The sequence below is a fragment of the Zonotrichia leucophrys genome, chromosome 14, assembly GCF_028769735.1.
Source record: "Zonotrichia leucophrys gambelii isolate GWCS_2022_RI chromosome 14, RI_Zleu_2.0, whole genome shotgun sequence".
NCBI lineage: Eukaryota > Metazoa > Chordata > Aves > Passeriformes > Passerellidae > Zonotrichia > Zonotrichia leucophrys.
In genome coordinates this window covers 7,239,597-7,257,496 of record NC_088184.1, presented here as the reverse complement: position 1 = coordinate 7,257,496, position 17,900 = coordinate 7,239,597, and the positions used below count along the sequence as shown (strand labels likewise).

General features: G+C 37.9%; 1 protein-coding gene across 3 annotated transcripts in view; it reads left to right on the top strand.

Moving 5' to 3' along the window:
• Positions 1-17,900, top strand: part of SHISA9 (shisa family member 9) — a 176,916-nt gene that overhangs the window by 2,431 nt on the left and 156,585 nt on the right. For all 3 annotated transcript variants that reach the window (XM_064725518.1, XM_064725517.1, XM_064725516.1), the window contains one exon: positions 6,515-6,642. In XM_064725518.1, the coding sequence (XP_064581588.1) occupies positions 6,515-6,642 (128 nt within the window). The remainder of the gene's footprint in view (positions 1-6,514; positions 6,643-17,900) is intronic.

Genomic DNA, 17,900 nt, shown 5'->3' with positions numbered 1-17,900 from the left:
TGTAGAATTTCTTAAAATTTTTTCAGTTACTGTTGAGAGGTAAAAAATGGAATATGAAAGTCTTGCCTCATCCATGCATGTGTGTGTTCTAACTGTCTCCAGGGTGTAATGGCTGAGTTATACCAAAGAGAACCTCCCCCACCTAGAGTTAGGAATGCTGTGTACCATCCACTCCAGATCCTGGCTGCCTAGTGGTGGATAGGCAGGTGGGCAACTCGGGACAGAGCCCAGTGTCTTTAACAACATATTCCAAAACCAGATTGTCGCAGCAGTTCAAAATCAAGGCATAACACATTTGTCAAGTTTGCAGCCTGTCTGATTCTTTATGCTAATCCCAGGCACATGAAAGTAAAGCAGATGGGAGAAAGGCATTAAAAAAGGCAAACAGATCCATTAAAGAGTCTAAATAGATCCCAGCATATTGGGCAACTTCAGTGATGAAATGCAATGAAAGGATACATTCTGCTGGACGTGCAGTGTGGCAGAAAACTTCCTCTTGCCCCAACTGCTGATGGTGTAGTCCACAATCTTTAAGGCTTAGATGAAGAGTCATCCTTTGAAAGACAGTCCAAGAGATCAACTCAACACCTGGAGCCTCATTTTTACGGAAGTTTCTGCATGACTTTTTGATTAACTGCTTATTTTGTAATGAACAGAGAAAGTCACAGAAATACTCCTGAAATGCATCACCAGTCCATGAGCTATTATTTGCTATTTATAAACTGGCTGATATGGATATGCTTTACTACTGAGGGAAAAAGCACATTGCAGAAATTTTAGTCAACAGCGTGTGTCAGTGACACTTCAGCAAAGATGGTTTTTGTTGAGGAAGGTATGATAATCCTTTAGACATTTTAATATAAATTGAAAAAAACAATACATGGGTCCCATTTTTTTTTAAATTTTAATCCACAGAGCTTGTTTGCAAAAAGCTCTCCCTTGCTTCAGTCTCTCTCTATAGGATCTTTGTGCAGGCAAAAAAGAGGGCTGGTAACATTCACAAAGCCCAGAACAGAGTGAAGTTATAGCCATCCCTGCAAATTCTGGCTTACAAAGGTCCTGCTTCTGTGAATGGAAATATTTGCTATGTAAAGTACAGGTGTGAAGCATTCTGAAAGGATATTCTGTCTGAGTTTATGGAAGTAGAATTATGGGGGATTGGAAAATCATTCTCATATCCTTGAGTCATGTGTGCATAAAGATTAGGTTTCTGAAGTGGGTCTTAGCAAAGGTCGTCTGTTACCTTGATTACTTAACAGCGTCTGTGATCCTGTACATGAAACTGTTCAAGGCAGGATTAGATAGAAACTTGGAAAGTCATGATCACATGGCAAAACACTCACCCACTCAGTACACATAATAGCTAGTCATGTTCTGAAAAAGAAGATCTATAGCATTTTTTTTTTTTAATAAGTTGTCTCTTATTCCAGTTGTGGGGTAGGTTTAACATTAATTTGAAAAGGAATTAGATTTGTAAATCCCTTTGGCAATCTATAAATATATTCATTGAGTGAAGAATTGAACTAACCTCTTAGTCCTCAAGTGAGTGCTTAACTAAAATATTCCATTCTAGCTCATTTTACACTACTAATATTCTGAAAAAAGGCTGCAATGCTTAAAAATAATTTATCTGTTCAAACAGTTAATAGTACCAACAATTGATATAATATGTAGGCTGTGTTCATAGTCATCTTCTTTTATAATATTCATCACTACAACATCAGAAAAACAAAACAAAAAAGAACACCTCCTACGTTTTTTTTTCCTGTACTGAACCCTATTAGTGAGCAGAAGTTTAATGCATCGAGGGTGTTAGGTAGGCCAAAGCAAAAGCAATAAGTGTTACTCCATTTTGGCTGGCAGCAAGAAACACACAGAGAATGATTTGTCATCTATTTCCTTAGCTAAGATTGTGTCCTTTCCCTTGCCTAGCCAATGGCTACATGAAAAATTTGAGTCCATTTCTATGAACAAATTCACCTAGGAAAGAGATAGTACTGCTTATCAAAAAAGACAATGCAGAATGGAAACTGTTTTTTTTTTTTTAATGGGGGCTGATTTTTAAAGAAAAATGAACTGAGTATAACTCGTGTAAAGGATACATTTCCATTTTTGATTTACTAAAAATATTTCAAAATATGAACAGAGACCTGACACATGGGAATAAGAACATTGACTTCTAAATAGGAAGCAAAACTGTGCCACACTTTTTAATTTCTTGCATTACTTCATCTTGCAGTCAGTAGATCTGCTACTGAAGTGAGACACTGGTGTGTGTAAGAGTGGTGCTATTAATAAAGAAAGCTTTCTTTATTAACTGAGCATAGTTTCCATACAGGTGCCTTTCATTAAATTTTGTTTACTACGATACCAAAACAAACCAAGAACACTTCATTAACTTCACTGATTTTCCTGATATATTTGAAAATGAAAAAAGCATTGTGGAAATGTATTTAATCAGTGAAAAAAAATCCATAGGAAGAAGTCTCTTTTGGGTGAGTCCCTTTAGAAAAAAAAAGTCAAGACTTGTCCTTTCTTGGAGAGAAAGGGCTTGTTACTTCTTTTGTTTTGGGGAAACAGGCCAGGTATGGCACTGTTGACATTTTCTTTCTGTTGGCACAGAAGTGTAAATCTGGAAGATGAACATGGAGAGGGGAGTACAGATTTAACTCTGCATGCTGAATTTCATTTTAGACCTCACATGTTTTATTCCTCCTTATTTTAAAATGTGTTCCTTGATGTTAAAAGGAGATGAGTACTCCCTTCAGCTACAGTGCCCGAGACTAAGCAGTAATAGTAGTACCCAGAGTAGCTGCTCCTTTCCCCTCCTGTTTTTGAGAATAAGGAAATCAGCTGGTGTAGGAGGGAGCTGTGGCAGAGGGAGGGAACGTGGCAGTGTTGTGCATGAGAGGACACAGATTTGATCTGCCTGCTGAAGCAGCCCAGGAGCTTTGTTAGGCATGTGAGGGCAGCACGTTCTTGCTGCTTGAGACTACACCATGGGCCTGCCAGGCTCCATCAGTTCAAGTGGAGAATTCTCTCTCAAAAATGAATAGAAAATAAAAAAGCTTTACCTGTGTTGCATGGAGGAGATGATTCTGTAAATACAACTGCACCTTTGTCTTCTTCCTTAATCCATGTGGAGAATGTGCAAACAAACCAAGAGCTGAAAGGAAAATGTTTACAATTATGCTCTTATGCTGTAACTCCTGGTTTTTAAAACAGTGCCTCTGACAGTTACTGTCTTACAAATATTGTGAACCATCTGAGCTCTTCTTTCTTCCTTCACGAGGAAGAAAGTGCCCAGTGCTGAGCTCAGGACTGAAGTCTTTTATTGATCATTTCAAAGACATGTAGTTGGGGCCAAAAATGGCCTGACTTGCCAAAATCCTGAATCCAATGTGTCAAATTATTTCCCTTATGGGTTTTGACCCAGTTTTGGAGGCAAAACATGACAAGTGACCTTTCATGAAATAACCTCTGTGTTTCAGCTTCTTTCAGCTTGTACCCCTAAGGGAAATGCCTGGCTCCACATGCTTTATAACACCCCAAACCAGTATTACATATCCAAAAAGAAAAGTTTATGGCAAGAGAAATGCTGAAGTTTTGTGATATTTGGATAATTCTTGGCCATGAACTCTCACATAGGAAACTAGGAAACACTTCTCCACTTTTGTAATACTACAGTCAATACCCCTGCACAGGTCTTAATGATTCTTCTTCCTGATGAGAAGATTATCTTGCACTTTGCATTTCCTTAAAAAATCATCCAGTGGGTAAATAGGTGTAGGTAAAGACTCTCTGTGAAAAGCTTAACTTTTCAATGGGACTGACTATAACAATTTTTGAATGATGAACCCAATCTGTATGACTATATTTAGGTGAGACAAATGCACGATGGTATTTTAAAAGTCTCCTGGCCTATGTGGAATTTTTCAAAGCAAACATCTGTTCAAGGATTTTGTCATGTACTGGGGAACAAGCCTCCCTTTATCCATTTCATTATTTGGGCAAATCCCTAAAAGAACAAAATGCAGGTACAGCATTTCCTTTGTACTTCAGTGATACTGAAGCTGCCACACATTTTGAACTCTCTCTGACATCAGTGGAGAATAAGGACATGCTCTCAGTTATAGGAGCTATTCTGCCCTGAGATTATTGTACAAGTTTGGCTAACACAGCATAGGTGCTGTGTTATTAAAACCAGAACTTGATGGTGAGCAGTTAACCTTTTCTTAATACAGAAGGAGGAATTGGACAGGTAATTCCTTGAAAACCATTTGAAAAAAGCTACCCTGAACTGGTAGAAAACTTAGCATTTTCATAGACAGGCAGTAGTTCATCTGCCATCATACAGGGTGTTATTTAAAGTCTACAGCAAACAATATTTACCATCAGACTAAGAGCAATGAGGAAAGGATTTCTGAAAACTCACTCTCACAAAGTGGGGTTACATCTCACAGTTTTGACTCCCACACTGGAGTTAGGAACTTTCATTTACTTTTTGTTTCCCTTCCCAGAAATGTGTTCACCTGCCTCTGGAATTAGAATTAATATTGATGTCAATAATTTCCTCTGTATAGAGAGATATTTGCATAAAGTGACTAGATATTAATGATTTTGGTTCCCACTTATTTTAAATTGTTTTTTTAATATAATGCTTTCCTTTTTCATAATTTCTACATGTCTTTGTGAGATTTCTTCTGTTGAATTTTTATTATTCTGCTATGTAGGCCAGCTCTGCTATTTCTGCAGTCTAAGCACTGCTTCAAATGGGAGCATTACTCTGATACCATTAATCATGTGGTTACTGTCTTCTGACCTTTTCCAGGATCAACAGAGTATTCTCTAACATGTTGATCACAACTCTATCTAATATCTTAATAACATAATGTTAGTCATAAACACAAGAAAACATCAGCATTGTTCAGCTGTGTACCCAAGCAATGTTGCAGCAATCTGAAAGCAAGATCCAGCTCAGGATTTCTCTCTGTAACTTAGAGGAAGCTACTTTTTAATAATTAAAAGTATAGGGCTGCTTGACTGAGAAATCATAATGTCACAGAAGTACAGTGGAGGAGCTAGATGGCACTTGCCATGGCTTTCACCAAGGAATGTGCTTATTTTTCATTTATTTATATATGAGTTTATAAGCCAGTATTTCTTGATGCAGTATCTGGGACACTGTATATAATTTTGTAGAAAATTAAACTAAACTGGGCATAGTGCCCAGAAAATGTGTCCACACCCTTAAAAAATTGCTCAAGAGGTGTAAAAATTAAAAACAATAAAACAAAAAGGAGGTAAATAATGGTCCATTATGCATTGACCTGAATAGGAAAGATTTGCACTGAAGACACTGGTAACACATACTGCACATCCAAAGCTTTCCTTTGCCTAAGGCAGCAGCTTCTGCAGGTGGGCCAATTATTTCCTGGTGCACAGTGGTTCAGCAGGCAGCTCTGGCACTCAGGTAAGGACTAACCCTGCTCCTGTGGAACTCTGGCAGAACAGCACAGACTCACAGGCACAGTCAGGGGTTGCCATGCTGGGAGTTCCAGAGCTTCAGACCTGGTCAGTACCTGTGGCTCCACAGGGCTGATCCAGGTGTGTGTGTGTGTGTGTCTGTGTGCCTGAGGATGCCCTGACACCCAGCAGGACACTGGGCAGTGGAACTGGTCCTTACACAGTCCCCAGAGCAGGATGGCTCTGTCTGTCTGTCTGTCTGTCTGTCTGTCTGACTGCCTGCAGCCCTGCAGGGCAGCCCCCAGGCAGCACCAGCCTGGGCCTGGCCTAACTCAGGAACCTTCTGCTTACTCCCTCTGTGCCAGCACAAAGCTTTCATCCTGTTTCCAAACTGCCTTCAAAGGAGCAGGGAGTGTTCCTATGCAAGCTTTGCTCTATGTTAAAGACTAGGACACTCACAGAAGTAAGAAAAAGACCTTTTTGATCTCTCCATCTGGATGAGAAATCCTTAAATCCCTGCTTACTGGATTTCTGCATAGAAGTTAATATGACTTTTCAACTTGAGTGACATTTTTGAATGAAAACTGTGAAGACCACTGTGTTGAGTGTGCTAATTACAAATGCACATGTGAGAATTTCCCTTGAAATTGGTAATCTAAGTGTGAAAATAAGCAATTTGTGAAAGGTGTGGCCATGGGCTAGGTGCTGAGGTGCTCACCTTAACCAGGATGGCAATAAATGTTACTGAGCACATGCAGTGACAGAATTCTGCAAGGTTCAAGGAGCTTAAATTATGTTCCTCCAAAGCCAAGATACCTAAACAACTTAATGTGTTTCTGTGTTTTAGTTCTAGCAACTTTAGGTTGTCAGTAAGACAACCTAAAAAGAGCCTTAGGTGTGAAGTCTCACAATGCATGTGCTGTGAAGGGAGCTGCTTTCTCCAGCAGACATTAGGATCGACTGCATCACAAACTGAAATAGATCTTGGAACATATTGTTCATGTCTAACAGATTTTGCAGATTCATTCTGGTTTTGTTTGGATTTCAGGGCTCTTGCTGATGTGATGCGACCTCAAGGTCCTTGTACAACAGATCACATGGAGAGAGATCTAAACATTGTAGTGCACGTGCAGCATTATGAGAACATGGAGACCAGACCTGCTCCAAACAACCTACGTAAGTTACAGTTTAACTTTGTCAATAGCTGGGATGCTGGCACTGAAAGGAGCATTATGAAACTAATATTGCTGAATGTCAAATGAGGATCAACAGTACATGGGTTCCTGCAAATTAGAAATATTCATTTTCTCAGAATCAGAAAAATGTAGTTTCCTAATGCACATTAGTGCAACAGTGAGAGAAATAAATTTTGAATAGGAAAATTAGTTACTCTATTTAGTTTTAATTAGTTTCTTGGTTTTGTATCTTTGTCTTCTTCTACCTGTTGTTTTTGCTCAGCTCATCAGCCTTTGCCTTATTCTGTGTTTTGTTACATGAAAATACCAATTGTTGTGGTTACAGCTGAATTTAACAATACATTTCATAGGGCTGTAACAGCCAGTAGCAAAGTGGTCTCATTAGGCTGTTAGATCATATCCACTAGTACAGTAATTAAATACTTCCCTGGATAGCATCAAGTTGTATGTGGTTTTCATTTTCTCAAGGGAAAGATGAGAAGATTATTACTTTAATTTTTACATAATGTTTTTATCTGTATCTGCTATTACATGTTTATATTACTGAAGGCAAGAAAAAAGTGCACCTTGGAGCTTCAGGTGAGATATGGTGACATTTCAAGTGGTTCTGAAGTTGTAGACAACTTATTACAACTTATTTCCCAGTCTGTGTTAGAGCACAATACAGATCTTTCTCATGCACAGATACATATTCCTCTTGTGATAAACAATGCCACTGAAAATGTAATTTGAATACTTATTTATGTAACTTATATTCAGCCATATCTTATATATATATATATATGTATATATATACACTTAAATTATGGATATATTTACTAAATCAAGTTCAATATATTTATAAAATAAAAAGGTATCATTCAGGAAAGTTTAGATTGGTAGGTAGTGGGTGGCTTTATTCTCTGCTGTAGATCAGTGTTGATGTGCATTTTACTGCAAATATACTTTCACTGCATTGGTATTTACATTTTGAAACATTTAAAGTATGTGCACTCATCTTTTCCTTAGCTATAGAAAGAAAGTTTGCTTATATTTGGAGTTTTATTTGGACTGCATTGTGCAGTTATTGGTGCTTTTTTGGTGGAAGGGTGCAAAGACAATGGAAGAAAGAGCAGCTCCATGTGGTGCCTGCACTCCTGGTGCCTGCTCTGTGGGAGAGGCTGATGGCCATTCCTTATCTGCATCCCTGCAGAGAAATGGGAGAGAATTAAAGCTGTGCCTTGAATAAAGGGAGATGTGACACCTCATCATGTGACAGCTCATCTGGCTGCCCTGCTCTCCAGCAAACAGCTTCCACCCGGGGCTGTGCAGATGTGCAGTGCAGAGGGAGGCACACGCCCACACACCCCAGCTGTGCAAAAACACCACTTCTGGAGAGGGGCTCTAACACCCTGCAGCTGGACTGTGAAGGGTTAATGAGGATGGGAATGTGCTCTGCATCTCTGTGCTCTGTGTGTCACTCACTGATAACTGATTCTTCAGGAGACCATGTTTCAGGAATGGTACCAAACAGTAATGGACTTTGGCTCCATTATTTTGTCTCAGATGTGAAGTGTTTATTCAGAATCCCAGTTAATGAAGGAGTCAGAAGGTGAAGAGGTTCTTGCTGCATTGATTTTATCTAGATTTTTGTGATGATCACACTGATATATTTTGCTTAAAACTCTTAGTATGTACTACAACATACAACATAACACAGCAAGGCTTTAAACTCATTGTTTCTCAGATTTGAATTCAGATTTAAGCCCTGATTCTAGGAACTCTTGCATATAAACACAGCTCAGGGCCACACAGGTACTGCATCAAGGAAGGAAAAAACCCCAAATTTAGTGGGATGTTGGTTTATGCTGCCCCCAGACATCCACAGTAGCTCTGTCTCACACAGAGGGGAGAATTCTATGTGAGGCAGCTCTTGCACCACTGCAATTTACAGCACAGAAGCACTGCTGCTACTTTGGATCTGTCCTAAGCCTTTGGGTCATGTACAGGGGCAGTGCCAACAATGCTTCTTACACATCTCAGGCATTCCTGCTACAGAAGGAAACCTCAGAAGCCAGCAGCTCTGATGGTAATTGCTTCAGTCTTTAATCAACATTATGCATAAAGTCAATAATTTTAGATTGTTAAGTGCAAAGCTTCAAGTGGTGAAATTACTCAAGGCATGCTATAACCAATATTTCATATATTTCCTTCATAGCAGGTGGATTGTTCTGTATTTGTTGCCATTCTATTCTCATAAACTGATGTAAAACATGATTAAATGACCTACTTGAATTAGCCAGAACATCACAAGTGATTGAAATCTGTTGAAAATATGCATTTATAGTGCAGGAAAAAAATCTTTCTATAAAGAGAAAATTATTAAGACAAATTTTCCAAGGTCAGTATCTTAGCAAATCAGAATTATAAAGTGAAGTTCTGAAACACTGCAAGAGTGGATATTACAGACAGAAACTTTGGCAGTGAACATTACCTACTACCAATGTCACTACCAAAAGTGACAAGCTTTTTTGGGGTACTTTTAAATAAGCAAATAAACCAGAGTGAATCACAGCTTTCATAGTCTTTACTTACACACAGAAAATGAAATTGTGTAAAATTATTGCATCATAAACTTTAATTTGCATTTTTAAAGTTTTCTAAGTTACTACTTTTTATCTACTTGCCATTTCATAATGAGACTTAAATATTTGAGGCTGATATACTTTTCATATTGATCCATAAATATGAATTGGGCAGGAGGAATTTCTTAGTCATTGCATACCCCTTCCTTACTGTGTCTTTCAGACAAGCTGTTGAAGGCCAAACATTATTAAAAATGTCCTAATTTGAATGTTCATTTGCTCTTTCTGTCCTCTTGAAAACATTTTGCTGATGTTGCCAATACATTCTGAAAGTGTTTTGTGAAGGGAAGCTCTTTTGTCAAAATGACAAACTTCACATGATCCCTGACCCTGAAAATGAGTGTGTTTCTGTTTCTGGGCTCTTGGCTACCAGAGGGTTTTCTCTGATTCCTGCAGCTTTTTGCCAGAGCTTGCAGGCCAGTGAAGGCCAAAAGCTCTTCTGAGTCCTGCAGTTTACTCAGTTTCTTGTCCCTTCTTTTTGATATTCAAAAAAGAACAGAAATTTTGGAGGTTCCCAAAAAACACAGGTTTTTCTTTGCTCATGGGAATCCAGACAACTAGATGATTTTTAGTGAAAGCTATTTTGTCTTTAGTGGTTGTTGTCCTAATTTTCTTTCAGTACTGTGCTTTCCTTAGGACTGCTTTTCTTTTATCTCCTTCATTCATACACATTAGAATGTGGGGTGCTTTGTAAACAAGCAGCACATACCTATCAAAAAGTGTAACACTCAATTCTTCTAACATGGGATGTTAAATAAAATAAAGTTAAAAAGTTATGATAAAAACATCAAACTAAAAGCAAACCTTTCTGTAGAATTTGACTTGTTATGTTCATCTCTGACTTTAAGGAATCTTAAAGCAGCAGGACTGAAGGTACTCTTTTCTCTTCATTTTTTTTTTTCTTTTTCTACTTATTGTGTTAGAAGTAAGGGATTTATTTAACTTGTTGGGATTATAACACTGATGGAGTGGGAGTTAGGAGGCTTCATAGCTACATCCTCATTTCTGAAACGTGATTACTGCTATTATTTCTGATTCATGATCTGTGATAGCAGAGTGAAAAAATCCTTCAGTTGGTGCAATTCACAGTCACTTTCCCTAATGATCAGTAAAAGCTCTGTTACTATTTCCCAAGAACCAGCCTTGCACTAGTAAATTTAAACAATTTATGCAGGCTCCCACGATAAAGGTGATTTTAAAAGAAAGTCAATTATCGATCAAGGAGCTTTTTAAGATGAAAAATGCTCTTATTTAGTTTGACATGTATGAATTATTTCTTTCTTTTGAATTTAAAAAAGTGGATTTTAAACACATGATTCAAAGGAGGAAATGTTGCACTGTTTCAAATGGCCAGCTTTTAATACTAGCTAAAAATTTGCAGCACATGTGATTAAAATGACCTTTTAAAAAATATATTCAGCGTTGTGTTTGCTGCTGCATTTGATTGTCAGTTGTCCTGGATACTGACTAACAACAAATGCTAATGTTGAAAACAAAGCTATGCTATCTCTATAACTGGTGCCTCATGATAAGTTAACTTTTATTTTTTCTTTATTTCTGTGTTGAGGCAGTAGGCATTTAAATAGGAGGGTATTTTTTGAAGTCCTTGTACATTACAATAAAAATTCTGTATTGCATATCCCTGTTCTTCTCCCCATTCCTGCACATAGAAGCTCAGCCTGTGTTTTCCTGTGGCAGGAACTGTCACTAGCTTGACACTGTGAAAATAGAATTCACAAGAATATTTTCACTCTTTCATCACTAGTGAATAAGCTTTTTTTTTTGTTGTCTTTGGCAAATTAATTATTTTTATGTTTAACATACATAACATGTTTAAATGAGATGATTCATTGTCTTGCATTGCCTAAATGTAATTCCTGCTGTTGGTCACTGGAAATAAGCAGGGAGGTTTACTAAGAAACTTCAGTACAGAGAAGTCCTGTTCCATATGTGAAACTCATGGAGCATGTGAAACATGAGAACTGATTTGCTTACACAGTGACTGTTGGACAATTCATTGCATGATTTTGAAGTGGTTGTTGAGGATGTGCAGCATCATTGTAATGTTGTGCTTCTGGTCACAGGGGCCCTGAAACTCCACCAAACCTCTTGTGTGGACAGAGGGCTGCAAAATGCAAAGGACTGAGCAAATAACATTGTTGGGCTTCTTTGGTGTCTGGGTTGTTTGATGACAGTGAAATTCTTATTTGGAGCTGGCTTTGTGCATGGGTGCATGTCCCAGAGGAATTGCACTATTTCCTTCATAAACTTAAACTGGCTGTTAATCTGCTCACTTGGAAGGACAAGAGACTCAGAAGTGGAGCTGTGCAGACAGGGCCACGCTCTAGGAGTAGAAAGATGAACAACACCAATAAGTTTTCAGCCAAGAAAAAGATGGTTTGAGCAGATTGACAGAAGGAGTGAAGAAGTATTGCTGATGGAGTGCTCCAAGACAGTGAAGAATGAGGGAGAATGAACTGGCCAGCTTAACTGGAGGGTGTCCTTGGTGCACCAGAGATTGCAGTGACAGGGGGACTGGAGTCAGCAATACTGGGAACTTGCTTACATTTAAAGCCTTATTCTTCACTGCCAGGGTGCCAAAACTCATTTTTCTGGGGTTTCTGTGGTCTATACAGGAAACACCTTAAAGGAATCTGATAATTTAGATTAAATTCCTGAGCTAAACACAAGTTTAGCTTTCAGTAACCCTGGGAGAGAGCTGCTTATGGCATTCTGACTGTAATATACAGCTAAGAGGACAAAGTCCAATTTAAATGATACATTTTACACACTAATCATCCAGGTAAAAGCCCACACTACTATCACTAGCCATGTCAAAAGAAATATTGTAGATTTAAATATAAGTTCTGTTTGAGGTTAGAAGCTGCAAACTGCTTTGTCACAGCTATCCTGAGACTTGTTTAAACCTTTAAATTAATTTCTACATACTGACTTAAACTGAAATCTTGCTACAACTTCAAAGCATTAGCAAATTAGTGATAGAATTTTTAAAACATAACTGCAGCTCTAGCAGTGCTTTCCAGATATCCAGAGCTTCCATGCTGGAAACCAAATTTTCCATATGTATGGGAAATGTAGAGTCTGAAAATGCATTCCTCTTACAACTCAGTCACTGGAAGACAGTAATGTTTAATCAGTTCTGAATCTGTGTTTAGCCTCACAATCATTAATATAAAATGTTTCTGATTTACATTCAAATTTTAATTCAGATGCATGATGCTGATTTATGAGAAGATGCTCTGAAACTTCTTGAAACACCAATGAATATTTTCAAGGAAGTTAATTACAACCTGAGAATGAGAGATTCTGGGGTTGTTTAGGAAAAGAAAAAGGAAAACAAATGAAATATCTCATTTGTCATTGACTTTTGGTAGATTTCATAAATTAAATTTTTTAAAAACCAGGATGATTCTGAAAATGTAACTATACATCATACACAATATCTATTTATTTATAACTACACCAGTCTTCACCAAGTGTACTATGTCAGAACTCTGGCATTGCTCCTACCAAACAGTTAATTCCATGCCTTTGGAATCATCCTGTTTGCTTAATCTGGCAAATAAAAAAATGAAAAGCAAAAGCAATAGTAAACACAAAATTTTGCATGAAGAGGACTGAGGAATTTGGTTTGTAATCAAATCAAACTGAACTTAATGTCATTCATATGTTCAGGAGGCCTCTTCTTTGGTCTCAAATATTTTTGTTAGATTTTATTGGAAACTCTGAGACTGATATGGATCCTGGGTGCAATTTTAGGTTTGAGTTGTGTTGGGTTTTCATAAGCTCTGCTGCTTATAAGGATTTCCATTAGAACTGCACAGTGAAGTTTTTGCTCTATCTTTCTTCATTTATGGTACAATAAGAACAATGAGATTGGATTACTGCCTTGCATCCTATCATTTACTTCTATTCAGCTTTTAATTCAGGGAAACCATTTGACATATCTTAATAAACATATTCATCAGTGTAAAATGTATTTGGGAGAAATACAGTCAGTCACTGACATTATTCTTTAGTGCAAGAATTAACATTATGGTAATAAAAAATACCAAGAATATATTTTTGCATTTTATACTGCAGTTAAAAGGCAGAATGATTATTTAACAAAATAAAAGTATTGGTATGACAGGAGAGCATTGCTGTAGTAGACTATTATATGGCAGCTTTGAGTCACACACCAGCAGGCTTCAATAACACATCTGAAGGATGAGACTCATTCTGCCGTCATTGGGGTGCAGAGTTGTGCTTTGAGGTGTTGCCTGATGCTGCAGGGACATATTTGTCATCTACAAAATGAAAAGTTCAATATCTTTGCAAAACAGTGATGTGTTTTCTTTGTGGTTTCACTTTCGCTTTACAATCTAAATTTTACTCAACAAATTTGATTAATGAGGTGCTATTCCTATTATATACTACTGAATTTAGTAGCTAGAATTATATTTTGTCATCGGACAGGCACACCAAATAATAATATTTTCCTTGTTGATTAACTTCCAGTGCCAAATATTCCCACTACTAACAAAAACTGTCAGCAATATCCATCATCAGTGCTTCATGCCCATTGTTATCTTTCAAGTCACCTGGATTCTTGATGTCAAAAACTAGGACAGAAAACACTGCCAAAGTAGTAGGAATCATGTTTTGAAAAAACCCAAACCATCAACACAACCTTTTTATGGTTGCATTCTGCCAGATTTGTGCTCATCAAAATGAACAAGATAGACTGAGACACCTTTTTTTTTTTAATGTGGTAAGAATAACCTCACTAAAAGGCAAACAAAAACTACCTTTTGCTTTCATTGTTGGTTTGCTCACACAAACTATGCTTGTCTTTTTCATGCCAAGACAACATGTTTTTTAACTGTTGACTTAGTGCTTAATCATCTCTCTAAATCCTTGAACTCCCACCCTCATATTTTGTCTCAAAAGTCATAGATTGGTAACAAAAATGACAAAAATGTAAAATCCCAAATGGATCAGTTCTGTCTGCATATGCAGGTGCAAGCATTAAACTAATATATTCACAGCTATAAAGATTACTTTTCATAATTTTGGCTGTGCAAAACTTTGAAACTATTCTAGATGTTAAAATGCCCTCATCAGAAATTTAACATTCTGTAAAATCAATTTCTTCCTAATTTTTCAGTCATCCCAACTTTCCCAAGCAGAATCAGTGCAGTGGTTACACAATAAAGAATAAGAGGTTGCCTGCATACATTAAAAAGCTTATGAATACAAATCCCAACATGAGGCAATTGTAGGATGCTACTCAGGGGGAGACTTGCCCCAACCTCAATCCACAGTTTCAATCATAAATGATTTTTGTACTTTGTTCTATGTTCTCTGCTTTACATTATAAATTTCCTTGAAATGTACATATTGGCTCTGATTCCAGTTTTATTATCATAAGATAAAGTCAAGAAGGGAACTAAGTGTGTTGAATATTTATGAACTAACTTTTTTTTGTTGATTTTTATAATAGAAAAAAAGTTGGGAAAAAATCTCTGGAACCATGCTACAAAACTGCATTGATAATCATTCCCAGATGATTACTATGTGGATTTGAATTTAATCTTGAATTTTTAGTTATCACATCTAAATAGCTTTCAAGATTCCTTCAGTAACATAATTTTGGTTTCAGCTCATCCATTTAAGCAACATGTCTGTTCACCCAAGTTTAAGGCTATAACTACACTTCTGAATCTGTAATGAATTTGCAACATAATCCAAAATAATCTAATTGCCATTTACCATTCACTCCTTGTCAATTAGAGAAATGCACATTTGATCAATAGCTATCTATGCACAGCCAAGAGCATATACAAAGGACAATACATAAGAGAGTTGAATAGGACAAAGGACATTATTTGAGTTAGCACTTGTTAAGCTGGAGGTGTCCACAATAAACTCTCAGAAGCAGAGCAGTTTTAACCCTGAAAAGTTTGTTTTCATTGTGTTAGTTCACTCTTTACACTCCAGAGCACCAGCCAAGAGAAAAAAATCCCCAGCCTTTGCCATGTAGACCCTTGCTTTTCAAGAGCTAATCTGATCACTTTTGAACTGCTTTATTATTTTCTCTCCCCCCATTCTGTACACATGCAGAACCCTGTGCTTCCTATTGCTGTCCCTGCTGCTCCTCTGTGCCTGCAAACCCTGGTTGATGGTGCTGGGTGGGATTGTTCCAGGGAGCCTGCAGGCAGCAGTTCTGGCCAGAGCAGCAGGGAATGCCACAGCACAGGGAGTGCAGGGAATGCCACAGCACAGAGAGTGCAGCAAATGCCACAGCACAGAGAGTGCAGGGAATGCCACAGCACAGAGTGCAGGGAATGCCACAGCACAGGGGGTGCAGGGAATGCCACAGCACAGAGAGTGCAGCAAATGCCACAACACAGACTGCAGCAAATGCCACAGCACAGGGAGTGCAGCAAATGCCACAGCACAGAGTGCAGGAAATGCCACAGCACAGAGTGCAGCAAATGCCACAGCACAGAGTGCAGCAAATGCCTGCCCCTGTTTCATTTGTCAGCAGGGCACTGCACCCCAGCCATTCCAGCCCTGGAGTACAGAGTGGCTGTGGGTGTCACTCTCATGTGGGAGTAGGAACAGACTCTGAGCCTTGCAACAAAACCAGGATTTTGGCAGTGCTTAGAGTAATGGCCAGTTTATGCCTATTAGATGAAATTCTGATTGGTCAAAAGTCCTAGTAAAGCTCTCATCCTCTTTAATGGCTCAAGGATTTTACACCCAGGGGCACTACAAGTTACTCAGGACCTCATACATTCTTTACTGAGGGGAATAGTGGTTTTGTTGTTAATGTGGAGTAAGGAGAGAGATAAAGGGATATGCAGGAAGTTTATCTTACCGCTTTGCAAAAAACCCTAACAAAACAAAAAAGACAAACAAGCCAAAAAAACCCCCAAAACACAGCTTAAACAGTTCAGTGTTGGAAAAGGAAAAATGTTCACTGGCAAGAGCAATAGAAGCTAGTTAGGAAAAGTGCAGTGAAGACTTCAAAATAATTTACTAAATTGGACCCACCTGAGAAGTGTTTTGAGAAGCCAGGAGGTTACCAGGAGTTTTCAGCTAGATGTACTTTCCCTTTTTGTTCTGATTTGAGGGAAATTTGGACATCTGCATAAGAGGAAAAAGTCATGTGCACACAGGGGCAAGGGAACTTGCGCTCCCCTTTGATGCTCGTGCCCTTTGGCAGCACAGCTGCTGTCACCCCCAGGGGCAGAGCTTGGAGAGTTTGTGCTGATACTGAATCCCCAACCACGGAACCCTGGCACAAAATAGAATCACAGGTGGCAGCTTCCCCTTATGTAAATGGAAGGAAATTCTGGAATGTTGTGTGCACTGAGCACTGTGGATTTGTTTCACAGAGGCCCCTCCAAGTACTGAGGGCTCCAAGTGAGCACCTTTGCAATGGGGTGTTGGCCCAGACCAGCCTGATGGTTCTGCTGCTGTGCCATGGGGTGTTGGCCATGTGAAACAATGTGCTCACACCTTCAGAAGCAAATTAATGGAGGAATATTGTGTTAAAAAGAATGAGATGTTGTTTTATAAAAAGCTTCCAAAAAAGAAATGTGTTTTTTTTCTCTACCTCATCAAATGACTAACTCTAGTTTAAAGAATATAATTTGCATTTATAACAGTGGTTTAAATTATTTCTCATTTTGTCAAAGCTCTAAGGTTGGAAAACTGCATTCCTCCTAGAGTAATCCAGATTCTTGGTAAAGTTTCAAGTTAATTTCTGAACAGCCATTGATTTTTTGAGGAAACACTCCTTATCATTTCTGAAAAACAAACCTGGCCACCACTTTGGTTAGAATAGTTTCAAGTTTCTAGTCATAGCTCAGTACTGAAATTGCCATTAAATGCTTCACTTAGTTAAATGAATTCCTTTAAGGATTTTTAAAATAAAATTATTTGCAGTAATTATTAATAACCTCTTTCCCACAATTTTTACACTTATTTTTCTTGGATTCTTGTTTTTCCTCCTTGCTAAAGGGCCTCCACTTATGAAAAGAGGTCTGTGAAAAGGAATAATTTCTTTCAGACACAATTAACTCCAGAAAAGATCTTCAAGAATCCATAGAAAATCAGAGGGGATAAGATATTAGCAGAGGATTTATTCCTAAATGTTTAACTAGAATAAAGGTTTCCTTAAGACCTATAATTGCAAAATTCACTTACAAAGCCATCTCTTTACTCTGTTTCTGGGATTTATCTTGTGTCTACAGGTTTTTGCACCAAAGTCAGAAAGCTCAAATGTTACCTTATCCATGCAAAGGTATTAGTGTGGTGATAGAGAGACCAGACACTAAGTCTGGCTAAAATTGTTTGTCGCAAAACCAGTAACAAATACCAGAAACTTCTGAATCATTAAGAATATTAAAAGCAAAATTGTTTATACTTCTTTGAAAATGTCCAAATTTTAGCAGATACAGAGGATAAGCATATAAACTACAATTTGTACTATTAAGCTGTCTCTTTCTACAGTTTGTTCATTATATTAATTTTATGCACTAATCTAATAATTAGCGGACTAATTTTTTTTCTGTGATCCTATGCCTCTCATAATGAGATC